The sequence below is a fragment of the Dryobates pubescens genome, chromosome 30 (assembly GCF_014839835.1).
Source record: "Dryobates pubescens isolate bDryPub1 chromosome 30, bDryPub1.pri, whole genome shotgun sequence".
Lineage (NCBI taxonomy): Eukaryota > Metazoa > Chordata > Aves > Piciformes > Picidae > Dryobates > Dryobates pubescens.
Window position 1 is genome coordinate 365134 of NC_071641.1, and position 27276 is coordinate 392409.

At 41.4% G+C, this 27276-nt stretch overlaps 2 protein-coding genes across 5 annotated transcripts in view; one reads left to right on the forward strand and one right to left on the reverse strand.

Moving 5' to 3' along the window:
• PHYHIPL (phytanoyl-CoA 2-hydroxylase interacting protein like) overlaps positions 1-24748 on the forward strand; it is a 57646-nt gene extending 32898 nt beyond the window's left edge. For both annotated transcript variants that reach the window (XM_054174592.1, XM_009906091.2), the window contains exons 2-5: positions 12005-12201; positions 18018-18192; positions 19124-19241; positions 22567-24748. In XM_054174592.1, coding sequence (XP_054030567.1) covers positions 12037-12201; positions 18018-18192; positions 19124-19241; positions 22567-23101 — 993 coding nt within the window. In that variant the 5' untranslated portion in view covers positions 12005-12036 and the 3' untranslated portion in view covers positions 23102-24748. The remainder of the gene's footprint in view (positions 1-12004; positions 12202-18017; positions 18193-19123; positions 19242-22566) is intronic.
• A 943-nt stretch (positions 24749-25691) lies between these two features.
• FAM13C (family with sequence similarity 13 member C) overlaps positions 25692-27276 on the reverse strand; it is a 49466-nt gene continuing 47881 nt past the window's right edge. For all 3 annotated transcript variants that reach the window (XM_054174595.1, XM_054174594.1, XM_054174593.1), the window contains 2 exons: positions 26586-26687; positions 25692-25855 (listed from right to left, as the gene is read on the reverse strand). In XM_054174595.1, coding sequence (XP_054030570.1) covers positions 25732-25855; positions 26586-26687 — 226 coding nt within the window. In that variant the 3' untranslated portion in view covers positions 25692-25731. The remainder of the gene's footprint in view (positions 25856-26585; positions 26688-27276) is intronic.

Genomic DNA, 27276 nt, shown 5'->3' on the forward strand with positions numbered 1-27276 from the left:
TAAATTTATAGTAGGTTGTGCAGCTATTCCACTATGGGTAATAATGCAATCTTGCCATGCCATAAGCACAACTGATCACTTATAACAATTCAATCAGTGACAGCCTGAATGATAGGACTACAGAGGAGTGTGTAATGGAAAATATTTAAAGTATCCAGAACAAGAGGACACAGTCTCAAGCTGCACCAAGGGAGGTTTAGGCTGGATGTTAGGAAGAAGTTCCTCACAGAAAGAGTGATTGGCCATTGGAATGGGCTGCCCAGGGAGGCGGTGGAGTCACCATCACTGGAGGTGTTCAAGAGGGGATTGGACATGGCACTTGGTGCCATGGTTTAGTCATGAGGTCTGTGGTGACAGGTTGGACTTGATGATCTTTGAGGTCTCTTCCAACCTTGGTGATTCTGTGATCTCACAGTGCAATAATAATAATAATAATAATCTGGAGGTGTCAGAGACCATGACAATGGAGTTGAATCTGGTGGTTCAGAATTGCTATTGGTTTCTTTTAGCTTAATTACATCAAAACTTCCACTTTGTCTTCTTCATAAGACAATCTTCATTAGAGAATCTACATGAGATCTCTTACAAATGCCCTCAGGACAGGAAAATGATGAGCTGGGTCAAGAATTGTAATAAACCCACAGAATCTATATCTTATACCTCATCTGAGTAAGGAGTGAATTCTAATCTGCTGATAGCTCTACTTACAGATTTCTTCTGACTACAGTGTTTGTAGCTGTGTCACTTGCATATTCTAGCATCCGTGAAAAACTCATTGTAGGCTTCTCCTTGATAGGGAGTATTTAACAGGGTCCTTTGTCATTTCTGCATCTTTGCCTACCTTTATGAAACTGGTGGCAACCTAAGTTGTCTCTGAGCTCTCCACCTCTGTCAGAGATTCTAAAGTTAGTGACAGTCAGCCAGTGGCAAAGCCACATCCAAAGACCTTGGCTATCTTTGCTTGCCCCAGGAAACCAGCTAAAAATGAAACAAAACAGAACAACTCTAGCCAAAAAAAGCCAAAACCACCAACCCCAAAAAAACCCCAATCACCAACCAAAACAAAACCCAACCCAACCAAAAAAAAAAACCCCCAAAACAAACAAACAAAAACCCTCCCAAAAAACCAAACTCGCAGCCCTGCTATAGCCTTTATTTTTCAGAGCCTTAGAGAAAATCTGAAACCAGCATAAAAATTAGGTTTAAAAAAATAGTGCAGGTCACAGGATAGAACTTCCTGGGCTATTGTGAATATGTAATACATTTCAAATCACAGTTAAAAAGCACAAACTGGCACAAAACAGCCAAATCCTACTCCTCACAAGAGATATGTGTGAAAAGTACACAGCAATTACCAGTGTGCTAAAGAAATGCTCATTCATGCTGCAGATTGCCAGAGCATCCAGTGAGTTACAAAAGCCAACTTGTGCTGAGCACTCTACTTTCTCAAGAAAAAATGTTTAGTAAAATTGTATTGAGTTCTCTCTGCTGTTCTTTAAGTGATGAGTTTTGCCTTTCTGGGCTTCCTTTTGCTTGAAAGAAAAGCAAGTCTTAAATGAAAATCCTTGTGTGATCAAGGCAGTTACAGTTTTCAGACAAGCTGGCAGGTCAAATTAAAGCTCATGTGAATACAAGGCTGACTCTCCTTGCTGGATTTGAATTCACTTGGCTTAACTTGAAGCAGAGAACACATTTTCAGTTTTGATTAAGACATGGCACAAGTTGTCACCAAGCAAATAGGAATGAGGTAAATAAGTATGAACATATGGTTCATAGTAGCAAAATGGAGGTGTTTATTCCTCTCTTTTTGTTTAGTGACATGTGAAAGTATAAACCTTGAAAGGCCACTCCACTCACTTCTGTAATGTATAGTTAATATTAAAATCAGTAGAAGATTACGAGCAATGCTTTGCCCTCAGTTATGCTGTGTTAGATGAAAAACATTGGAGCAATTAGACTAGTGACCCAGAGCAGTGTAACTTGGATTGGAATCTGGCCCCAAGCAACTTGTCAAGGGTCACCCAGTCAGTGCCTTCATCAATGAGATCTGTTTTGCTGTTAGTCTTGAAGACACAGGCAGTTCTGCAGTCTGAGGCAGCTGTTCTTGTTTATTCATCAGAAGAGAAAAGCTTCATGCCATAAGAAGCTCTAGATTCTTTCCTGTTCCAAAATCTGCCCCATTAGTAATCAATAGGGTAGGAGTCTCCTAAAAATATCACTCTGTTTTCCAGCAAAGCAGCACTGAGACAGCATCCTTCCAAAACCAGTCTGGAGTATGGTCAGTATTTCATAAGAATGCCTAGACACCTGACAATGCAGCCTTCTCCTGCTGAATGGATAAAGTGTATGTGATAAATTGATCTGGTTTACAGTCATATCTGATGTAGTTACTTGCTTTTGCAGTCTTTGATTCTGTATAGCTGAAGGCATGCATTATACACAAATTCTCACATGTGCCTGTAAAGTTAATTTTAATTTTTAAATGACATTCAAACTAAGCTAGAAGATGGTTTAGAGCCTTTTACATTCTTATTGCCTTCTTTCCCTTTCAGCAGCTGAGAAATACTCATTTTAATTAAAATTTGTTTTTAAAATGCATCACACTTATAATCATCACATGCTGAGAAGAGCCACTTACCACCCTTATACTGTAAGGTTGCTGTGCTGAACAAAATGGGAGCATTACTTTAATTAGTAGTAAATACTGTGGTGGCTTAGCACTTGGAGTCTACTATAATGTCCTGTTTGATTTCAAGAAGGTAGAATTGCAATAGCCAGCTCTGATAGTCAGAAGCATGAAAACTAATGGTGTGCCAGTAGGAGCTGTAATGCAGCTGCAGCTACATCCACACTACGATTCACATTCCATAGAAGGTTGCAGAGAAGCTTGTTTAGCTTTAACATGACAGGCTGCAGTAAAAAGTAAAACTCTAATATCAGCAGTCTAAGGAAACTTTAGTAGGAACAGTATGTCATAGAATCAGAATGGTTTGAGTTGGAAGGGACCTTTAATTCCACACCCCCTGCCATGGGCAGGGACACCTCCTACTAGTCCAGGTTGTCTCATCCATCCTGGCCTTAAACACTTCCAGGGATGAGGTGTTCACAACTTTCTTGGGCAACCTCTTCCAGTGTCTTACCTCCCTCATAGTAAAGAACTTCTTCCTAATGTAAATCTACCCTACTCTTCTTTAAAACCATTGCCTCTTGTCCTCTCACTACAAGCTCTCATAAAAAATCCTTCAGCTTTTCTGTTCAGTTACTGGAAGGCTGCTATAAGGTCTCTCTAGAGCCTTCTCTTCACCAGGCTGAATAACCTTGACTTTCTCAGCCTGTCTTTGTAGGAGAGGTGCTCAAGCCCTCTGATCAGTTCAAGGCCCTCCTCTGGACCTGCTCCAGCCCAGGATATGGTTTGTCTTCTGGGCTGCAAGTGCACTTTTTCATGTCCAGCTTCTCATCCACTAGTATCCACAAGTCCTTTTCTGCAGGGCTGCTCTCAAACTCATTATCTTCCAGTCTGTATTAGGAGTGAGTATTGCTGCCACCCACATGCAGGACCTTGCACTTTGCCTTATTGAGCCTTATGAGGCTCATCTGCCCCCACTTCTTCAGCCTAAGTCTCTGAGTTTGACATTACATCCCTCAGCCATATCAGCTGCACCATTCAGCTTGGTATCATCAGCAAAATTGCTGAGGTTGCCCTCAATCTCACTGTCAACATCTCTGATGAAGGTATTGAACAGCACTGGTCCCAGTACAGACTCCTTAGGGAGACCACATGTCACGTGTCTCCATCTGGACATTGAGCTGTTGACCACTAATTTCTGGATACAATCATCCAACCAATTCCTTATCCACCTAACACTCCACACATCAAATCCATATGCCTACATTTTAGAGAGAAGGATGTTGTGGGGGACTGTATTAAAGGCTTTATAGAAGTCCAGATAGATGACATCTGTTGGTCTTCTCTTGTCGACTGCATCACAGAAAGCCACTAGGTTGGTCAGGCAGGACTTGCCCTTGGTGAAGCCATGCTGGCTAACTCAAATAACCTCCCTGTCCTCCATGTGCTTTAGCATAGCTTCTAGGATCTGTTCCATGATTTTCCCAGTGATAGATGTGAAGGTGACAGGTTGGTAATTTCCAGGGTCCTCTTTCTATTCTTTTTCAAAGTGGGCACAATATTTGCCCATTCTTCTTCCAGGGATTATCAGTATAAATCTTTTTGCTTATATGAGTCATTTGGAAGACAGGATGATGATGTTTGGTGAGGTTATTTGCTTATCTGGCCAGTTCAGTTTACTTGGGTTTTATATTCATGTGTCATATGAGGATCCCTTCACTTCTGCTCAGCAATCTACCACAATTTGGTCAGTCCTTAGATCATGGTAGAATCTGCATATCATAGATAAGGGGCAAAGGAGGCATGATGACATGCCAATTTAATCTTCTGGACTAGATGGATTTTTGGTCTTGGTTTTCCTGGTCCTATTGAAGAGATGTGTACCTACATAATTATTTGCAGCCTTCTAGTCACGTAGTTTTATCTGGTAATGAAATTCCTTCTTTTCATATTTCCCCATGTATTTTTAACACAGTGAAACTTAAATTTTCTGTGCATATTTGCACAGCATTTTCCTGGGTTAACATTCCTCAGCTTATGTGTAATAATAAAAATGAGAAAAGTCAAGAGGAAAATGAGGGAACAGTGGCGCAGCCTTGCAGGACACCAGGTACTTTATGGAAGCATAGAGACATCCAATGTTTATAAAAAGTCTCTTGTAAAAACATCCATAAGGACTAAGGAAAACTCCCAAAGAGTGCAATTGTATCTACAGAGACTTGCATCTATTTCCATTTTAGTACTCATTCTATCAGAAAATCTGGGTTTGGGTTGCCACCAGCATTCTGAAAATGTGATTTATCTTTGAATGAGTAAAATATAAAGACTAGATGCTTCCAAGATATCAGGATACTTAATAAGAATTCAATCCTAGTGAAAGGATAAGGTCAACCTTGCCAGATTAGCTATTGATCAGCTTTTCAGTCGAGTATCGCCTGTTGCCTTGGGTTTGAGAAACTCGCGTGTTGCCTCCTCAGTTCCCTTCCAGCCATAGACATGAATTGTCAGATATTTGCAGTCAAGTTTCAGAAGCTTTCACGTAACTCAGCTTAAATCCCCTTGATTTCAGTAAGGTTCTTCTAAATTATTCAGGTACTTCTGAAGATGTAACCAAATGTTAATTAAATTTTTGCTTCAGGTGAGGGTTGGTCAAAAATCAAAGGATGAATTGGCACTGAATTGGAACAATTAGTTGATAACAACAGAGGACAACTTGCAGTGATATATCTGAATGTTCTTCATGGCAAATAAAAAAGGAAACAACTATTTTGAGAAAATATTTGATTGTGCAATTGCTTGCATTACTTATTTTCAATTAAAATTAAATTACAGTTATTACATAATTTTGCTATAATTGCAGTTAGCAAGATATAAATTCATTCACATTCAAGCTTAAATGGTCCTGAGATGTCAAAACCACAACACTGATGGTTTCGGAAAACATATTGTGGGGACTCTGAAGTACTTGACACAGAAATTCAAACACTTGTTCCTGAAAAGTTTATCCCTTTTGAAGCATCTGTCCAGAGGGCATTCCTGCCTCAGTGAGATGTAGCTTTCTTTGCTACGAGAATTCAGAAGTTGGCAGTGGTATAATACTTCTTCTTTCCCCCACACTCTTTTTTTCCCTTTTGTTTCTCTTTGGAGCATATTTCAAATTACCAGAGACTGATGATGGCATCATGGGAATTGACAAATGTTATTTAAGAAATAATTACAAAGGGTCACTCCAGCTAGCTCTTAACTTCTGTGACCTCTCTGTCTAGTCTCTGAAAAGAATTAGACTCCTCCAGGGCAAAGTTAAATGTGAGAGCGAACTGTGGGTACTCAGATTATCCAATTTAGGCAGCTGCCTTTCTTCACTGAATGGAGAGTGAGCCTGAGGAGACTCACTGCCCACAGCTGATGTTGCTCGTTGGTGTTATTTTCTTCTCTCTTAGCATAGTAAGAGTATTAGCGTTTCCACAGTAGCACATGGTATCAGTATTGCATGTCAGTGTTGTTGCAAGTCATATGTATAAATGTTTGGGAGAGTAGCCTTTGCTCTGATTCAAAGGGTGCATATTTTGTATACAATTAATTCCAGGTGTATTTCCACAGACATATGTGGTCTTATTGCAGGAGTCAATCTTGTTCCTGCTTTTTCATAGATTCATAAACTGGTTTGAGTTGGAAGGAACCTTAAAGGTTGTGTAGTTCCAACCCCCTGCTATAGGCAGGCACACCTCCCACTAGTCCATGCCCAGGAAAGCTGTGAAGTATTTAAGACCAGGATGGATGCGTGCTGGTCTCACAACTTTCCTGGGCAACCTGTTCCAGCGTCTCACCATCCTCATAAGTAAAGAACTTCTTCCTAATGTCCAATCTAAACCTCCACTGCTCTTGTTTTAAACCATTGCCCCTTGCCCTCTCACCACAAGCCCTTATAAAAAGTTCCTCTCCAGCTTTCCTGTAGGCCCCCTTTAGCTATTGGAAGGTCACTATTAGGTCTCTCTAGAGCCTTCTCTTCTCCAGGCTGAAGAACTGTGACTTTCTTAGCCTGTCTTCCTAGGATCTGCCCTGTGATCTGTGGTACTCTATCTACTGACATTCTTAAGAATCAAAGAAATGTTTGGGGTTTATTATTTGAAGATCCGGCCCAACAAATCCACTGCTGAGAATGCTGTATCTAAGCCAAAATGTATATTCTACAGAAATGCTATAATGGGACTACTTAACTTCTGCTTACTAATTTTACTGACCTGCTCTGTACAGACACACTCACAGGGTCACAGGATGTAAGAGGTTGGAAGGCACCTCCGGAGATCAGAGTCCAACCCCCCTGCCAGAGCAGGGCCCTAGAATCTAGCACAGGTTGCACAGGAATGCATCCAGATGGGTCTGGTAAGTCTCCAGAGAAGGAGACCCCACAATTTCTCTGGGGAGCCTGTTCCAGTGCTCTGTGAATGTCACAATGAAGTCCCTCCATGTTGAGGTGGAACCTCCTGTGCTGTAGTTTATATCCATTGCTCCTTTTCCTATCACAGGGTGCAACTGAGAAGATCTTGTCTCCTTCCTCTCAACACCCAGCCCTCAGATATTGATAAACATTTATTAAATCCCCTCTCAGTCTTCTCTTCTCCGGACTAAAAAGTCACAGGGCTCTCAGCCTATCCTCATAGGGCATGTGTCCAGTCCCTTAATCATCCTGTTAAGTCTTCTGTTGGACTCCCTCAAGTAGATCCCTGTCCCTCTTGAACTGGGGAGCCCAAAACTGGATGCAATATTCCAGGTGAGGTCTCACCAGGGCAGAGTAGAGGGGGAGGAGAACCTCCCTCGATCTGCTGGACACACTCCTCTTAATGCACCCCAGGATACCATTGGTCCTCTTGGCCACAAGAGCACACTGTTGACCCATGGATAACTTCTTATCCACCAGGAATCAAGATCCTTCTCCATGGGGCTGCTCTCTAGCAGATTGCCTCCTAAACTGTACTGGTGCAATTTATTATTCCTTCCCAGATGCAGGACTATGCATTTATCCTTGTTGAACCTCATTAGATTGCTCTTTGCCCAGCTCTTCAGCCCATTGAACCTAATGTTTCATTCATGGTCCACTGAGAAAACTCTTGAGCTATAAACCAAAGCCCTTGCAGTTCTTATAGCACAATCAGATTCCAAATTATTCCAGTGTAACTATTTGCTGCTATGAGCTGTCAGATTTGCCACACTTGTATTGTGTATTCCCATTGGTGTTAGTGGAAAACATACTAATAATGTTTGAGGAGACTAAGCCCCAGAAGTCCTGTGTGCAGAAGATCTCAAACTATATGTGGTAGTCAAGTGCTTTTTCTGAGGAAGCATCTCAGCTGAGTTAGCATTCAGGTCACACTCATAGCAGAGGTGCTTCAGCCCTTGGATCATCTTTGTGGCCCTTCTCTGGACTCCCTTCAACAGCTCTATGTCATTCTTATGTTGGGGACACCAGAAGTGGATGCAGTATTTGAGGTGGGGTCTCACAGTTCCATGAGCAAGGCCACAGGAACACAGAAATGTACTATTTTATTAGTATTTTCATGAAAATCACTTCTGTGTCAGCCCGTTGAGTATTTCTTTTGCAGACAACATTAAGAGTTCGTCTGTGCAAGGAACAGTCAGTAGGCATGTACTCCTGTGTGGTGCTGCTGTGACAGTCTGCATTTTTAGAGCTAAGTGGGGGGGGAGTGGTCAAGTATTCTAAAATTATAATAGTTCACTGATTGTGAATGCTCTGTAACTACCAACCAGGGGTTGAGTGAAAGCTCTTTTTCACTATCCTTCCGCTGCTGCAGGTGTAAGGGTCCAGCTTTTTTGAGTGGTGAAGCAATCTTTTAAAAACATCCTTTTCCAATAAGTTTTTTGGTGTGGGCTTATCAATTTCCAAGTCTTCAGTAGTGAGGGATGAAAGCTGTGAATGCTCAATGGGAATTTTCTGCCTTTTTTTTTTTCCATTCAGAGATAATTTGTGTAAGTGGAAGGTATAATGAGGATACTAAATTATGTGTCTATGTGTATATGAATTAAATTGGGTTGTTACCCATTTGCCAGAATTTTGGCTCTGCTGCAGAATCATAACTACTTTAAAATTGTTTAGACAATTTAACTTGAAATTTAACTCTGGATATGGCAGAGAGAGATAAGCCTGTGAATAGGAGCATAAAACATTAATCTTGCAGCTCTCCAGCTGATCTCAGTAAAGCTGGTGTGTTGTGTTGTCTTTACTCTTTGGTTTGGAAGAAATTTAAAATCCTATGCTTCCAGTGTGACCAGTGCACGTATGAGTGGTCTTAGGCTTCTTGTTATGTGGGTCAAGAAGCACTGGGCCCTTTTGCTTGTTCTAAGTGTGACCCGTTCTTTTGTTAAAACAGCGGCGTTTCTGTAGCACACAGGGGTGACATGCCTTAGTTTTGTGGGTGGGAGACCAGGTTTGTTCAAATACTAGCTCTTCTCTACGGTTTTGCCCAGAAGAGACCTGAAAGCAGTGTTTCTGTCTGGACCTGTAGTGTCTTCCAGTATTGGAATATATAGTAGCCATTTTAAGTGGATGCTGTTCTATCTGAATTTGATATGAAGGAGCTCTGAGCAACATTTGCTATGCTACTTTAATTTTCAGTGTTTGTCTGGTTTGTGATGTTTCACTGAAGATCAATTTAGCCTCAGTGAAGTGGCAAAGGGACTAACATGAAAGCAGCCAGTTCTAAGGCCTTCTCCATCCCTAATGGTAGTAGCTTCCTTTCAGCTGGAGTTTTGCAATCATAAGCTGCTATTTCTGCTTTTCCTGATGTTAATCTATTCTTTAAATTGATCCTGGTATAAAGAAGAAGTGTCTTGAACTTAAGTTAAAATACCAAAGCACAAGAAGGAAAAAAGGCAAGGTACCAATGTCTCAGTGCTAGGATGTTTATTTCCTAGGATCAGCCAAAATTTAAGAAAGCAAGAGCATGTTCTTCATGCTCTGTCCATTTTTCCCTTGCTCCCATGCCAAAGTCCCCATCCACCAACACCCACTGAGTCATCCTCCTTATTCATAAAGAGTCTTTATCATGTTGCTATTACTACCTACCAAACCTATGGATTTTGACATACAGGATTACACAACTATGTATCAAAACAGAGCTATGCATTACAAATATCAAAGATACTTCGCATTCTAAATAGAAGAGAAACTTGCCGGTGACAATTGTGAGATAGTTTACTTATTTCACATTCTGTTTGTATTTAAAAATCTATACATTTTTTCCCCATTTTTGAAGAGATTTAGGATTTCAGAAAAGTATTTTGGATTTTGTTCCATGACAAAAAAGGGATAGATTACCACTTAGAAATGCAAGTAGTTTATTTTTCTCAGACTTGGATTCATGTGTTGCTAGAAACTCCTTGGAAAATTCTGCTAGACATTTGCTTAGACTATTTACTCATTTTTAAAGCAAAGATATTAAAAGGATGAGGAGTGCAGACATCTAAAGATGTATGCTGCACATTAGATCTGAAAATTGTACATAAAACAATGCCCTTTTACAGAAGCACTTCCGCTCTCTGATTGTCATTAGTGTGCCTCAAAATCTTTTTCAGCTCTCTTAATGTTTGTCAGTGCTCACTGCTGTTTTGTATGTCTCCTGAAGCTTAAAATGCCTTGGTTCTTTGTAACATGGCTAAGGCCCATAGCTGTGGCCTCACTTTTGAGGCAGAGAAGTTGTATTGTGGATATATATGGTTTAGGTTTCCTGACTGCATGTCTGTTCAGGTCTTTATTCAGATATTCTGTGTGCCAGTGTCTGAGTCTATCCAGCTCTTTGGGAGGGTTGAGAACCTAAGCAGCATCATTCCATCTTCTGTTTAAACACAGAGCTTACAAAAGAAAGCCATGCCATTTTCCCCTTGCCGGCTTTCTGATCTCTCATGTTGGGAAAGGCACTTATCATGCATCTTGTGGGAACAGAAAGCTTTCCATAATGACTGGTATTCCTGAGTGCATTGCTGGCAGTGCACCTGCTGTAAATGTCATCTTGGATAGCACAAACAGGGTGGGATTTTGAGCAAGACCATGTACCATCTGATTCTGATCTTACTTGGAAAAAAAAAAAGGCATTAGGATGTCTGAAGAATGCACAACCTGTTGGGTATAAATGCATAGAATGGAACAACAACAGAAAGCTGTTACTATTTGTTCTTGAAATCATCAGTAAAATTACTTTGTTCAGAGTACTGGCTGGAAATCTATGGATTTTTCAGGCTCTGCCAGAGGAGAATGTTGAATAATCAGGCCAGTCTTATGACTTCTGCACTGAAGTGCCGACAGAATGTATGGCAATGCATGCGGAGAGGCTGACATGTCCCTAACGCTTTCCAAGTCAAGTTATTATTATTACTGACTAGACTGACCTGTGTCCAACTTTTGTATGGGTTATGATGGAATCATATGTATTATCATTTTCTGTAATTAGATGTAACTAAAAGTAATTCTGACAATGTGACAATAGGCTTCCTATCTTCAACATACGGATAGCTTTCTTTTTCTTGCACAGACATTAGCCTCGTTTTCCCCATTTCATTCTATTCTTATCTATGATTATTTTTTTATGCCCTGTTTCTTTACCCTTTCTCTTCCACAATCTCTGGCATTGTTGTTTTTTGTTTTTGTTTTGTTTTTTCTTGTTAATTTGTTTTTGTTGGGTTTTTGTTTGTTTGTTTTCCTTTTACCCACTCATTTTTCTCATCTTTCTGCCTTTTTGAAATTGTTCACTTTTTGTTTCTGTCTTATGTAGTACAAGATCACCTACTGTTTCAGAGTGTTAATGTTTATGGAACGCTTTTCCATAAGGTTGCCTTGGGAACTAAGGGAAGAACTAATTTTAGAACCTGTGATGCTTCTTTGGGGTCAGTGGTCATTTGTTCATCTACCACATGCATGTAGAGAATTTAGAAGAAACTTTAGAAAACTGCAGGGTTTCAACTGGGCAAATAAAATAGAGAGTCTTTTCTCCTGTAGGCTGAACAACCCCAGCTCACTCAGCCTATCCTCATAGCAGAAGTATTCCAAGTGCTTCAGGTGTTTCCATATACTCCAAACAGCTTCAGCTATTTCTTATTCTCAAACTGCAGCTGAACCCAGTTGTGATACTAGCCAGCCTATGCAGCCTGCTTACATGTGAATGCTTTGTCACATGAGGAATTTCATCCCTTTCCAGTATTTCCCATCACTAACACAGAGAATTGCATGATTGTTGCTCATAGTAGCTTCTGAGTACCTCCTGTGAGACCTTGTGAAAAGCTGGTCAGAGATGTGATTGTATTGGAGCACAGAAAAGAGATCCCAAATAGGTCTCTAAATGAATGAATCTCGCTTGTATTTTTATACAGGGAATAAATCTCAAGACAGTGGGATTGCAGAGATGGAGGAACTTCCAGTTCCACACAACATCAAAATAAGTAACATCACGTGTGATTCCTTCAAGATTTGTTGGGATATGGATGCGAAATCCAAGGACCGCATTACTCATTACTTCATCGATCTCAACAAGAAAGAAAACAAGAATTCCAACAAATTTAAGCACAAGGTAATTTTCCTGAAAAGTCAAGGGGGAAATACTTATTTTAAATAGATGAATCTCAGTGTTTTATCAGCCTTTCAAAGTGAGACCATGGGAAAACAGGTTTTGGATATCCAGCACAGGTGAGTTTTGATGAATCTGACTGACTCTTTTGTCCCTTGCAATACCTTCTCCTTCTCTACGTGCGTGTACACACAAATGCATTTTTCATAACTCAACATTACCTTTTCTATTCCATTTTAAAAGTTTTTTAACCTGTACAATGTATTGCAAGACAGACACTTTTATTCCTGACTAGTTCTTAATCATTATTTAAAAGTTTATGTATTCGGTGCCTGTCTTTGTTCAGTGGTAGACTCATAAGAGCAACACATGTCATTTCAACACAAGAGTGATAAATTCTAATGCACTTGTAGGAAGGCTTCCAGCAATTTTAGTTGGCAGTGTTCAGCACTGTGACCTGAATATTCATCTGGCCTCTTTCCTCAAGCCACTGATGCAGAGACATACTGAGTGCATTGCAGAATCTGTGCTTATCAAACCCAGCAAAATTTGCTTTGACCTCAGAATAGCTGAAATACTGAGATGTCAAGAGAAACATGGAATGAGATAGAAGATTAAACAACAAAATCACCTGCAAGTTTAAGAAAAATGTTGGCAGTATCTCTAAAAGATTGGGTTTGCTGAGGCACAAAGAACCACCCAGACAAATAGGAGAGCTCTAATTCTATCGACACCTGAGTTACTATTGATTTATAAGCCAGAGGGATAACCAGGAAATATTTCCATCGGTTTCTCTGAGCCTTTCTATTGTGAAAATATTTTTGTGTTAATAGCAGGTGTATCATTTTCATATGTCCTTGTTTGACCTTTTTTTTTTTCCCCTTCCTTCTTAATATGGTTGGAGGTAACATATGCATGAAGTGTAATGAAAAATCACTTTCTACTGCTTGAAATTCAGATGTTACAGTTGCTAGGAACCAGCATGTGAACAGTACTGAATTTAGTGTTATAATGGGCATTGTTCTGGGCATGAAGTTCAATAAAGACAAGTGCAAAGTCTTGCATCTGTGAAGGAATTACATCAGACACCAGTACAGCCTAGGGGTTGTCCTGCTGAGAGCAGCTCTGTGGAGAAAGACCTTGGAGTCCTAGTGGACAGCAAGTTATCCATAGGACAGCAATGTGACCTTGTGGCCAAGAGGGCCAACGGCATCCTGGGATGCATTAAGAAAAGTGTGTCCAGGAGGTCTAGGGAGATTCTCCTCCCACTCTACTCAGCCCTGGTGAGACCACTCCTGGAATACTGTGTCCAGTTTTGGGCTCCCCACTTCAGGGGAGACAGGGATCTGTTGGGGAGCATCCAACAAATAGCTCAAAGTACAATTGTGGGACTTAAACATCTCTCCTATGAAGAAAGACTGAGACACCTGAGGCTGTTTAGTCTGGAAAAGGCTGAGAGGTGATCTGAGAGGTGATCTGTAAGTATCTGAGGGCTGGGTGTCAAGATGAAGGTGCCAGTCTCTTTTTGGGGGTGCACAGTGATAGGACAAGGAACAACGAGTACAAGCTAGACCACAGGAAGTTCCACCTCAACATGAGCCATTTCTTTATGGTGAGAGCACTGGAACAGGCTGCCCAGAGAGGCTGCAGAGTCTCCTTCTCTGCAGACTTTCAAAACCTGCCCGGATGCATTCCTGTGCAGCCTGCCCCAGGCAGGGGGGGTCAGACTCTGGAGGGATCTCTGGAGGACCCTTCCAGCCTCTGACATTCTATGATTCTGGATTGACTATGACTCATTTTTAATTGTAATAACAAATTAACTAGGGCATGTCTCTTTTTTTTTTTTTTCCTTATTGATACTACTTTTGGCCTGACAGCTTTTGAATTTGAATTCCTGTTTTATACTACAGGAATAAATATACCTTCTAATGTAAATGCTTATTGGGATGGACTCTTCTTCATTTCTTTCATTTTATTTGTATACATGTCGCCTGGTTTTGGCTGAGGCAGTTAATTTCATTCCTAGTAGCTGGTAGAGTGCTGTGCTTTGGATTTAGTGTGAGCACAATGTTGGTCACACACTGCTGGTTTAGTTGTGGCTAAGCAGTGCTTATCCTCAGTTCAGGTTCCCATGCTCTGCCACCAAGCAGGTGCACAAGAAGCTGGGAGGGGGCACAGCCAGGACAGCTGACCCCAGCTAGCCAAAGGGATTTTCCATAGCAGAGGTTGTCATGCCCAGTGTATAAAGTGGGGCAGGGAGGGGCTGGCTGCAGGGGTGGACCCTTGCTTGGGTATTGCTCAGTGAGTGGTGAGCAATGGCTGTGTTCATCACTTGTCCTTTGCTGGGGTTTTATTTCTCTCATTTATTTTTTCTCTCTTCCTTTTTTGTAAGTTGTTTTTTTTAATCTCACTGAGTGATTAGCATTAAAATGGAGAGGAAAAAATGTATTTGTAGTATAATAATCTATTAGATTTATTTTTTCTCAGAAAATCCTTGGCTTTTAACTGTGATGAAGTGTCAAAGGAGAGAGGTAATTGATTTTGTAAGAACAGGAGACTGCAGTCTACCAATTCAAATGATGGATAATTTGCATATCTTGTCAGAATTAACTTATAATTTCTTGGTAACAATTGTCTCATAGGTAAAGCTGATTTGGGGATTTTGGGTTTTGCTTTGGTTTTGGTTTGTTTGGGTTTGTTTTGTTTTGTTTTTTCCCAGCCAGAATGGATGGGAACCCAGACAGCTGACAGAGCAGGCAAGAGAACTACCCAGACTGGATAACATTGATCTGTGCCAAAGCACACAGGTGTTTGCTTTTTGTATATCTTTAGTGCTAAGTAATTTTGAACAGACTTCTTACAATTGGCTTTTGTTGAGAAACTAAAATTTGCTCCGAATTAAAATTTGCCCTAACCTTAGGATGGTTAGAGACAAGCATGCTTCCTCCCTCTAACATTAGTTAGGTGAGTTTCACAGCTGGGGCTCAGGAAGAGACCTGCTGGGCAGGGAGCTGCAGCACCAGGGACTGACTCTTCTCAGGATCCCGAGAGAATTGAATCATCCCCAACCCATCCATTGCCTTCACAACAAAGCAGGTAGGGTAAATCACTGCCTGCAAGGGCCTCTCTCTCTTTACAGATGATAAACCCAGATGACCAGCTTGAACTATTTTCTGACTTGTAGAGAGTTAGTGTTAAGTCTCAGTTTGTTCACTTGGCTGTGAGCAAGTGACTTGGTATGTAGACTTACCTGTCTGATAGGTGCTGTACCTCAGGAAAGGGGGCTGTTTGTTTTCTTGGGTACCCAGGAGACCACAGAGAAATGAGTCTCTCTTCCACTACCTTTTCTGGTGGCAAATATATAAAGTATGTTCAGCATATTCAGAGTGCATAAAGTTTGATTATTTATGACAGTTGTCATCATGTCTGTGAAGGAGGAGGTCTGTATTGTATGTCAAGATTGGTGTTCTAGTAAGATGTTCTCTTTTTCTCAATGCAATTTGTATGCTGTCCTCCTTTTAAAAAAGATACAGGATTATGATAATTCCCATGCAACAGGAAATGAGGCTCAGACATTTAGCAAAAATAGGGTGTGCTGAGTTCCCACAGTGTGTCCTACAAGCATACCTGGCAAAGGGAAGGATGAGATGAAATGGGAGAAAGCTGAAAATGTAAAGCTGCTTTGGCAGCCAAAAGGGGACATCAAAGTGGGATCTCTTCCCGAGAGGGAATGAGGTAGCGTGACTTGGGTACCTTGCTGCTTATTTATCCAGTGCTTCAGGTTGCTCCTGGAAATTATTGCCATCTAGGCACCTTTAGATTGGTCTGATGGGTACTGGTGGTGGAGCAGCCATCTGCCACTCCAGAATCCTGGCTGTTCTTAAGCTGGCATAAAACCTCCTTTGCACTTCTTTGGGGGCTCAGCTAGGAACAAAAGCTAAGCAGAAAAGAGATGAAAGGAAGAAATGGACAATCCCCAGAGAAATTTCAACAGGAACATTTTTTTCATGGGATTACCATAGTGACCTTAAAGGAAAAAACAAAAACAAAACCCATTGTTTGCTTAGAAAAAGAGTACCAGCTTAGAGTTACAACAAGTACCACGTCTGTCCCTCCTCCCCAGCAAAGGAGATAAACTCCTCTGTTTAATGTGTGTTCAGGTACTCTGCCTCTTTCCTGATACATTGCTGGAAGGCAAGGCTTTGATGCATGGGGACAAGGAAGCTTTTAGTGTTACATGAAAACTGACAAAATAATAGGGGCAAAGCCAACGGCTGGGTTGTGGGCACAGAAACCTAACACAGGTGGATACAGTTTTCACCACAGCCAGAGAAAATATGACAGGAAGAGTAATGATTGTAACTGTGGCAGCTGCTGTCTGCATCAGCAGTAGCAAATTCAGTCCCGGGGATGCCTTTGCAAAGCAGTTCCAGGGCTGTAGCTTTAGATGTCATTTGGTGTTTCTTTTATATATTCAGGTAATTTTTCTGTATCTTTTCTGTGTTATTTACTTCAAAGCACACAACTGAATCTTTACAGAGAAAGTTTTCCACAATTGTTACTTAATTTAAATGAGAATTAACAAAAGGAAATCGTGTCAACAAGATCTTACCTTATCAGTCGATCACACAAGCTGTTGGTTTTTAGTTTCTTAATACAGAAACTGAGGATTTTCATTTTTTGAGAGAAAAACAATAAAGGAAAGATATTTTCTCATAACAGAAGACATACACACACACACAAAATAAATCAGATCTTGCTTTACAGATCATGAACAGAAAATACATCTTTTCAATTTCTTTTATTTTTTTCTTAAAGGATTACTGTGCTGGTATCCATAGATGGATGTTATGGACTAGTATTTATAGGTGGACAGTTATGGATGCTATCTAAATTGCCCACTCTTTCACGTAGCAGCCATCTTGGTATTCAGTGATTACTGATACATTTTCAAGAGCAAATAGGCTTTATCACAGCTCCTTGGGCACACCATGCAGAGGATCAACTCTACTGTGAGTCCTTTCTCCCAGTTCTAGCATAACTGTCCAGTTCTTCAAGTTTTTCCTTCCCTTAGCTGGTCTTTGCTGCAGTCTTTGCTACTGTAGAAATCAGGTATATCATCAACAAGAACCAATTATTCTCCTTTGTTGTACTATGGTGCAACACATTGGGAGAGCAAAACAGAGTATCTGAAATGATGGCAGGGTGGGAAGCAAGAGGTACACTGACAGGTACAAATTATCTAGCTGTGTGTTTGACCAGTTCTGGCCCTTCTATACAAAAGGCTACTTTGATATGTGGAAAACACACAAAGTTACTCTGCAACATGTTTGATTTTTGTCTGTTGAAGTTTGGTTTGGAAGACATGAACAGCAATATAATGGACTGATTGATGGCAGGAGGAATTTTGTTTGGTTACACTAAGTGAAGGAAAACAATGGCAATGAGAGTACAAGAAGCTCTTAACTCATTTTGCTCAGTAGCACATCTTTCTTTTGTTTGCATACTTAAGCACAAATGGTGCTGGTCTGAGTTAAGTATCTGGGTTACGTGTGATAGTTTCAGTCTATAGCCACTTGGAACCAGTAATAAAATCCTATGCACAAGTTATCATCATAACTCTTAGAGAAAACCTTAGACCATCATCCTCAGCCACTCTATTACCTTTGCTGGACCAACAGACTGTGAGAAATAGCTGAGGTTTACATCGATGGTATGGAGCTGAGGATTACATTGCAAAAACAATGAAGGAAGGGGTGGTAGATTGGTTTGATTTCACTGCTGACTTTTGTGTTGTTTTGTCTTTTTGTTTTCATCAGGATGTACCCACTAAACTGGTGGCCAAAGCTGTTCCTTTGCCTATGACAGTCCGTGGGCACTGGTTCCTGAGCCCAAGAACAGAGTATACAGTGGCAGTGCAGACAGCATCAAAGCAAGTCGATGGTGATTATGTTGTTTCTGAGTGGAGCGAAATCATCGAGTTCTGCACAGCAGGTAACATTGCTGAGGAAGCATGGACCACAGGGCATGTGCAAGGAATACCAGCTGTGCTACCTGAGCTGCTTAGCCAGCTACTGGTGCCAGCAAGGCTGGTATGCCTGGAACAGTCACACCTGCAAACTGGAATTCTAGCTTGAGGCTTTGTGAGCATATCAGGTTTGGCAATGCTAGAGGCAGAGGGGCTGCTCCTTTGTTCTGCAGTAGCTTAGCAGTCCCAAAGGGCTGCACCTGGCACCACTGCTTGAGGGGAGACTGGTGAGACAAAGTGTAGTGGAGCCACTTGTGTGTCTGTTGCTGGCTACTAGCACCTGTGGAGAAAAGACAGTGTAGCAGCTCTCTTAACAGACAGCTTACTTAAGACAATCTGCTCTCCCTTGTCTGCATGCTACAAAGTCTGAGCACTGCCAAGAGCCTGTCTCAAGGTTCAGTTTAGCCTGTCATTTATTTGTAAGTCTCTTCCCTTGGATGTTCATGACCTAGTGCCAGTGGTGGTTGAGGTGCTACTTAGTTGTGAGCCAATAACAATTCACATATTAAAAAAAATTGCTTAGGGCCCAACCTGGGGGTGTTGTTTATCAAATGACATGAGCCAGACACCAGAGCAGTTCTCCACTCCTCTGCAGTTCCAAATGCAAGGAAACCAGCTCCAACCTGGCAAATCCAGAGCTGAAAGTTACTGTAGGCTTGTTGAATACTTGGGGAGAAAGGAGTGGGTAGAATCAGATGTGCATGTTCCTGACACTTGACTGTTTGCCACTGTTGGAAACTGGTGCTGGGCTATATAGTTTTTGTGCAGCTGCTGAATGATGTGCGCTATGTTACCAAGGCTCTCTTCCCAGTTTGAAGTCTGTGCCTCTGTGTAGCTATTGGAGAGTATGGTGGGGGTTTCCTGCCCCCCTACTAGCAGATTGCCTTTTCTTTACAGATTATTCAAAAGTTCACCTAACACAGCTTTTGGAAAAAGCTGAAGTGATTGCAGGCCGCATGCTCAAACTGTCTGTTTTTTATCGGAATCAGCACAAAGAATACTTTGACTATACCAGGTAAGAAAGTAAGCCTATAAGAAATTGTGTGGCAAATTAAGGGAGTAATGACAAATAAGTGAATGGAGGCAGCTGTGCTAAAGCTAGATCAGAATGTCTGTGTACCTTATTGCCACTTCAGAAGAAGGGAACAAAAATAAAAGATAACTCATTTATTTCACTTTGTTTAACTCGGCACTCCCATTAGGCAATACAAGTTTGTTTTGAAGCAGAAGCTGGAGTACTCAGAGGGTCTGCAGCCTGATCACAGTGCCTCTTGGCATAAAAAAGCAAAATACTTTTATTGCACTAAGAAATCCAGAGCAAAATGTCTAATGGTACACACAACTGTGTGCATAGACACTTGCCTGCACCTAGGAGTCCCATCTCAGATATGTGCTCTCCACATACAACCACCCCATTTCTATGCCCAAATGTAGTAACTGGGGCTCTGAAATCCAAATGTCAATTTACAGATCATATGGGGAGGGAGAAGGGGTGATACTTGCACAATTTTACAACACTGTGCTTCGGTTGGAATAAACAAATGGGATGGCTCCTTATTCCTGTTGGAGACCTAGTGTGCCTTCACATCATTGCAGTGGAAAAGACAACTTTTCAGTGGGTTTGTGAATATAAGAAGTCAAAGCTTATGTACAGACTGAGCAGGAGCAGTCACTGTGCAGAGGTAACCTTCCACCATTCAAGAATGTGGATGAGAGGTAAGCAGTGTGACATCTCTTTCAGCCCTGTGTCAGAAGGGTGGCAGCACTGCTTTGATCTGCATTGAGATGGGGCTGCTGTGCAACATCATTTTACGTGGCTGTCACTCTAGTATCTGACACATGAGAAGTATGTTTGTTAATGAGAAGTAAGTTTGTTAAAACTGGTGAGGGAAAAAGATACTCAAGGGAATCCAACTCCAAAGAACAGCCTCTACCATCCTTGTAGACATTTCCACTGTGTAGTGGACCTGCTTGGTTCCAGGGAGGGTCTTGTATATTCCAGAGCATGGGGTTTGCTCTGTCCTTTCCGTGTTTTGCAAGAATTACTCTGTTGCACAGAGTGACAAAGCTGCAAAACTCAATGGAAGCAGAGATGATTTGCAGTTGTTGAGGCTCTTTGAGGACCTCATAAATATGCTGCCATCCTAGAAGGAAAATGCCTGTGGTGGTGCTGATTCTCACATAGCTTTGTGTTCATTTATGCAGTCATAGTGCACCTGCCTTTTTCTTCACAGAGCTTTAAAAACTGACACCTAAGTGTATTTATAGGTGTGGGTTTGGCCTTGTTCTGCTAAAGGTGACTGATTGCACTTTCCCCCTCCCTCCCTTTAAGCCTCTTCTTGGTTTGATAAAAATAGAGATGAGTTTGTTTTCCTTTCTGTTAGCTAATGAGACAAAACACTGTGTTTTGCCAGGTCATTATGAAGCTCTGGTTGCCCTTTCTAATCAGAAACGTACTGTTATGGTCACAAGAGCTAGTCCTTCCACAGGGCATCCTTCTGTGTGGTATGTACACCCTAACCACAGGCTTCATGCCTGCCAATGGCCTCTCTGGGGTCATAACTAGTAACCAAGCTTGGAAAAGCTTATTGCTGTAGTAGTGCTGGCAAACAAGCAAGCTGTCCCGGTGCTAAAGCAGCAGCCCCTAAATGTAGGGTTTGACATGGCAGCTTGTAAGTAGTCTTCCTGTCACTCTACTGCTTACCTCGGCTGGGAGCGCCAGAAAGCGGCACACATCCCCTGGAAGCCTGACCTATAATTAGCCTAATTGGCCACTGGATGTCAGTGTCTTGCCACAGAAGTGGCACAGCAGGAAGCCTGGCTTTTCAGGTTGCAGAATGGTGGTGGTACTTCAAGCTTTTTTCCTCCCTAGTAATTGCTTCAGTCATAAAATACCACTTGTACACCACAGTACACCCCCTACACCCCACATACACCCCCCCAGTGAATGTCTTGTGAAATAGGGCTTGAGACAATTGCTATGTAGTATGGGAATGGCCTAGAAGAGTTTTGCAATTTATCTTAGAGTCAAATTAAGATAAGAAATAATGAAAAAGTCGCAGTTGGAGACATTACTGAGTTGATTTAGAGCTGGTTTGTATGTACACACTGAATTTGTTTGCTTTGACTGCTACCTCCCACTTTAACCAAGTAAAACCTTCTCCCACACAGCACCATTTAATCTGGAGCTGGTACAAGTTAAAAGCAGAGCACGAGCAGTCAGCCTTGGCTGATTTCCCTTTTCTTCTCCTTAGAATTAAAAAAAAAAAAAAAAGGGGGGGGTGGGTGGGTAGGGGAAGCACAGCACAAGAGGGTCCCCTGCCCCACAGCCTCACATATTTTTGTATATGGCTTTTTCTAAGGGGGCCTGGTAAATCTGGTGTTTTGCAGGACCTACAAAAGGGGACGTTTCCCGTGGTGTAACTGTACCAGTTACAGGTACAGAGAGAGCCAAAGCTGCCACCACAGCACTTCGAGAGGTGTGGGGCAGGCCCTGCTGTACATAAAATCCAAGGTGCTAAGGATCAGTTGTTTTGGAGTGTTTTGGACTGTTCTTCAAATTCCCAGCCTAATGCTGCTGAGTGAAATTTGGGATTCAGGGTCTTAAGAACTCACTTTTTACATTGAGCATTGCATTTCTCTGGAACCAAACTGAGCTCAGCCTGCAAAACAAATCCTGTTAGTCTTGTATATTTCCCCTCTTGGGACTGGTGACTGCAGAAGCACCAATCAAAGTGGAAACTAACCAAATTGCCTAATACTCTGTGCACAGCTCTGCTCTGATTGAAGTCTGTAGCAGAGAAATTAGACCTGAAATTAATATTGGGGGGGGGTGGGGGTGGAGGGTGGGTACGGGGAGGGCAAGAAAAATCTCTGGCAGACAGTCCATTCCTTCCTCCAAGTTCTCTGAAAAACAGCATAAAATAACTGGCAATTTTCTACATAAAATATATACTGCCTGTGCTAAGAAGACATCTTCACAAACAGTACATTCAGCACATGGAGGCTGAGCTGTGATTAAATTAAAAAGTGGGGCTTTTTTTGTTAGAACTGTACTGGGAAGGCTGAACAAATCAGCTAATTAAAGATACTGGTGATGTGGGGCCTTTTTTTGTTCTCTGCCTGCATATCATAGCCACGCAGCTGACAGAGAAGCCAGACTGCAAGAGTAGGCTGAGTTATTCTAGAGCTTTCTGAGCATGGCTTGGTTTTCTTGGTCCCAATGTCATGGCACTTAACAGAGTTTTCAGTTTGATGTGTCCCTTCTGTCACCAAACAGCATGATGGCCTAGCTTTCCCCATGTGTTACAAAATAAACAATGCCAGTCATTCATTTGTAGAGAGCACCACGGGAATGCTATGCAGCCCTCTGTTAAGGATAACAGTGGCAGCCATGGCTCGCCGATCAGCGGGAAGCTAGAAGGCGTCTTCTTTAGCTGCAACACTGAGTTTAACACTGGGAAGCCACCACAGGATTCACCTTATGGAAGATACAGGTTTGAGATTGCAGCTGAAAAACTCTTCAACCCAAATACTAACTTGTACTTTGGAGACTTCTACTGCATGTACACAGCCTACCACTACGTCATTCTCGTCATTGCCCCCGTCGGGTCACCAGGAGACGAATTCTGTAAGCAGCGCCTTCCTCAGCTAAATATAAAAGATAATAAATTTCTGACCTGCGATGAAGAAGATGGTGTCCTGGTTTACCATCATGCCCAGGATGTTATTTTGGAAGTAATTTACACTGATCCTGTGGATCTCTCCCTCGGCACAGTTGCAGAAATTACTGGTCACCAACTAATGAGCTTGTCTACTGCAAATGCAAAGAAAGATCCCAGCTGCAAGACCTGCAATATCAGTGTTGGACGTTAAAACTTCCCTCGTTCCGTACTTAGGAGCCTTCAAACCTCTGTTGCCCATTTCCATAGTCAGGCATTTTTGTCAGAAGCATGCACATGCCGCTGTCACCAAAAGCAAACACGAGTCTTCAAAATCCCCGATAGCGTTTTTAGCATTTCTTCTCTTCCTCCTTCCCTCCTGTTCCCCTGATGCTTTAAATGATTAGAAGTCCTGGATTTCTTTCTGGCAACCATTTATACCTAGATGCTGCAACAATTGTTTTCTGTTTCTTGCCAAACATAACAAAACCCTATATAAACTGCTTTAGCAAAATGAAAATAACGGCTTCTCGACGGTGTCTAAATATGCGTTCGTTTTAACTACTGAGCAAGTACCGGGGTAACTAAACAGCATGACAGGTTGTAATTGCAGCATGAGTTGAATTTCAGAGCCTAGAAATGTCAGCACTTCCAGCGCGTTGTTTGACAGTGTTATTTATGTTATTTATATTAGCTAACTGAAAACAGAAACTGTGTCTCGACATGATAAATATAATAGAAAAATATTTTATTTGTACCGCTGTATAAAATATTATACAATCATATAGAATATATAGAGTACATTTTAATATCAATTGTATACGTATGTCATGAAATCATTTTCCCTTATCAAAGATGTAGTTTGTAAACTTCAAATAGCTCTGTATCTGTTCCTGTTGCTCTAGATGACTTTAATTAAAACATATTTACGAAGGAGACAATTTCTGATTCATAAAAGTTAAGTTATAAATTATTAAGTCAGTACACTGAAACAAGAGACCTCTGAGAAATAAAAATTTCCTTTTTTAGTGTGCATACTTTTCCCTCCAAGCTACTTGAAAATGTGCATGTCTGCAGGATCATGCCCAGCCATTACACACATGGGAAATACAAACAGGGTTGGTACGTAATAGGCTTTATAAAATGGAAGTCTTCTCACCTAGATAAAAACCAAGTTGCTTATACTACGTGATCAATACAAAATGACAGTTAAAGAAGGAAAACACTAAACATGAATAAACTTATTCAAGCCCCTTCTTAAATTTATGTTGCTTTTTTTTATTATTGTTATTCCTTACTTTATGTCTGGGCCAGGTATTTCTCAGCATCCCGGCTTTTCATTTCTCACGCAAAACCCACTGACAAGCCTTTTGTTAACGGCCCACTTTTCACATCTATCACACATAGTGGGGAAAAAAATCCTTCACATTACTGTGTGGTGCTCTGAAATTAAGAAAGATGTGTAATTCCAATGGAAAAATAGCTGGTTTTTATATATATATATATATTCTTACTTCTAGTAAACAAGGAGTCTAGCATTCCTCATCAGATAACTGTGACACTCAATTATATACCATCTACTTTAGCTATCCAAAATACCTTAGCATAATGCAGTAATCTAGTCCTGTGTTAATATATAGATAGGTGGCAATTTAGAACACAAGAAATACTTGGACATTTTGCAAAGTGCATGCTTCTAAAGGAACTTTGGTAGTTAGAAAAGCAAATGTTCTAGTGCCAGGCAAAATAAAGTGCAAAGTTTAATACAGAAATAAAAATTAGCATGTGGTTGATCTATTTACTGAAGTACCATGAGCCAGGTCCTGTGAATTGCAGTGCAAAGGACAGCAGCCACTACATTTGTTTTCGCTCTTCCCAGTGAACTGTGTCTGTATCATTGCACCAAACACTTCTTATTTCTAACCAATAGTTCCATCTGGCAGTCACATTCCATCCTTTTGGGGTTGTTTTTTTTGTAGAGACAGCCTCACTTTCCTCTACTCTCAGGATTTTAGAGCAAATCACAGCACTGGTTCTTTGTGTGCACCATTCATAGATTCACAGAATGGTTTGGGTTGGAACGGACCTTAAAAATCATCTAGTTCCAACCCCGCCCTGCTGTGGACCAGGTTGCTCAAGGCCTCATCCAACCAGGCCACTGAACACTTCCAGGGAGGGGGCATCCATGACCTCCCTGGGCAACCTGTTCCAATGTCTCACTACCCTCACTGTACAGAATTTTTTCCTAATATCCAGTCTGTCTCCCCTCTTCTGGCTCAAATCCATTCCCTCTCATCCTATCACCACAAGCCCTTTAGAAAAAGCTACTGAAGAGCAATTCTGCCGTGAAAGACAGCGTGTGTTTGTGAGCTTTTCCTTCATTTGTTTTAAGCTCATATTTCTTTCAGTTATGTGAATTAACACATTGAGAGCCCACAATAATAGTCAATTACGGAGCATGTTAATTCTGGAAAGAGATGTGTGTTGTATTATCATGTGCTAAGATGTACTAAAAACCTGGAAAGCATTTCCTCACACTTTTTGAAACCAAGAGCAGGTCAAACCGAGGATCTACAATGTCCTTTTAATTTCTGGCATTCTCACAGTGCACCTCAAGGCTTTTTCAAAAGGAAAAAAATATATACTATAGTCCACTCACCTGTGCTTAATATGCTTGCATATTGCTGTCCTCTCTCATCCCAGCTAGTGTAATTGGTAAAGTGCATCAAAAATCTCAGTGTGTCAAATGATTGTGCAGCAGACCAAGACCTGCAAGACTACTTTCTTTTTTTCATTACTTGTTTGTTTGCTTTTGCTAGAAAATGCCACAACATTGCATTCTCTTCAAATCGTTTTGGAAATGTCATGCTTACTGATGAGCACCTCCAAGAGCCTGATTTTGGCTTTTGTGTGCTTGTATTCAGAGTATTCCTCAGCCATGGGCACACGGTCTTCTTTGTGTGGACTCCTACAGAAAGCAAATAAAAGTGCCACCACTTTTACACATAAAGGGAGAAACAGTCTTTAAAATTAACTCCGCAACAGCTAATGGGGACTGGGATGGATTGATTCCCTGCCCTCCCCCGCCCAACTGTAGATGACTACAGATAAAATTCAACAGGACTAAAAAGCTCTACTAGACAGAAACGAAATATCATTTAAAATACTGAACTTTCATAGCTATGTCAGAAGAACTGCTTCACTCTCAAATTAATATGCAGGTCAGTTAGTTATTACATCTTTGAAAGCTGTTACCAGAATACTACACACCAGTATCCTCCACAGGTTTCATCAAACAAGGAAGGTAAACGAGGAGTTAAAAGTGGCCAGTGTTTATCTATGGGTGAAAGGAAACAGTGGCTTCAAATTTTAAAACTGACCTTTTCTTTAAATGCAATTTAAGTGCAATTCCTGCAGCCTGGCATCCTCAGAAAGACTCTTTAGCAGCCTTCCCTCAGCTCGCTGTATATACCCATTGCAGGCACATCCAAACTATCATCAGGGATGTCCACATCCCAGAGGGGCTAAGCAGGGAAATGGACATCTCCAGAGAGACGAGGAACCAGCATGGTATCTTTCAGTCCCTCGCTGCTTCTTCTTAGACCTGCTCACCTATGAGTATCCACCATAGCAGAAACACATCTGCATAGAGATGTGAAGGGGAGAAGGAAAGGGCTTTTGTTAAGCTGGTTATTTACCTTCCTGTCTGTTTGTAGAAGTGTTCCTCAAACTCTCTCAGAGCTCTGCGAAGCCTTTTCTTGTCTGCTCTTGTTTCTCTGAGATGTTCAAGCAGAACAGGCCTGTAAAATACAGATGAGACCATGAAACCTCCATCTCTCTGCAAGCAGCTTATTACCCAAAGCTGTGGCTTTGGGTAAGAAGGAGCCTGCTGTTATGACCTAGGGCAGGCAAGACATTTCACCATGTCCCTCTAGCTATGGCTATACCACCACACGTTAGTCATGCTCCTTCCCCTTTACTAGTATTTGAACCCCTCTAGTAAGCTGAAGGCAGAGACTCTGAGGACAGCAGGGATAAAAAAAACCCTCAGGATTGAGTCTTGATAGTGGTCTTAATGCTGTGTGGAATTAATAGAGTTGATGGGGCTCAGCATCTCACAGAAAATGCTTTGCATCTCTGGGACTGAAATAATGAAGTCAACACCCAAGCCCAACTCCTAAAAGCAGCTGTTACAAAACATTACTGTGATGCTGTGGTACTCAGAGCCAGCATTTTTGGAGGCCGTGTTTTAGCTGGTATTTGGAGACTAAGGATTTTAAGCAGTGGAAGAATTCCATTGTGACATATATAGCTGCTAATTTTTTCTTTCCAAAATAACATACCGCACAGAAACGCCTTCACAGCTTTTGTGAGTGAACTATCACATAC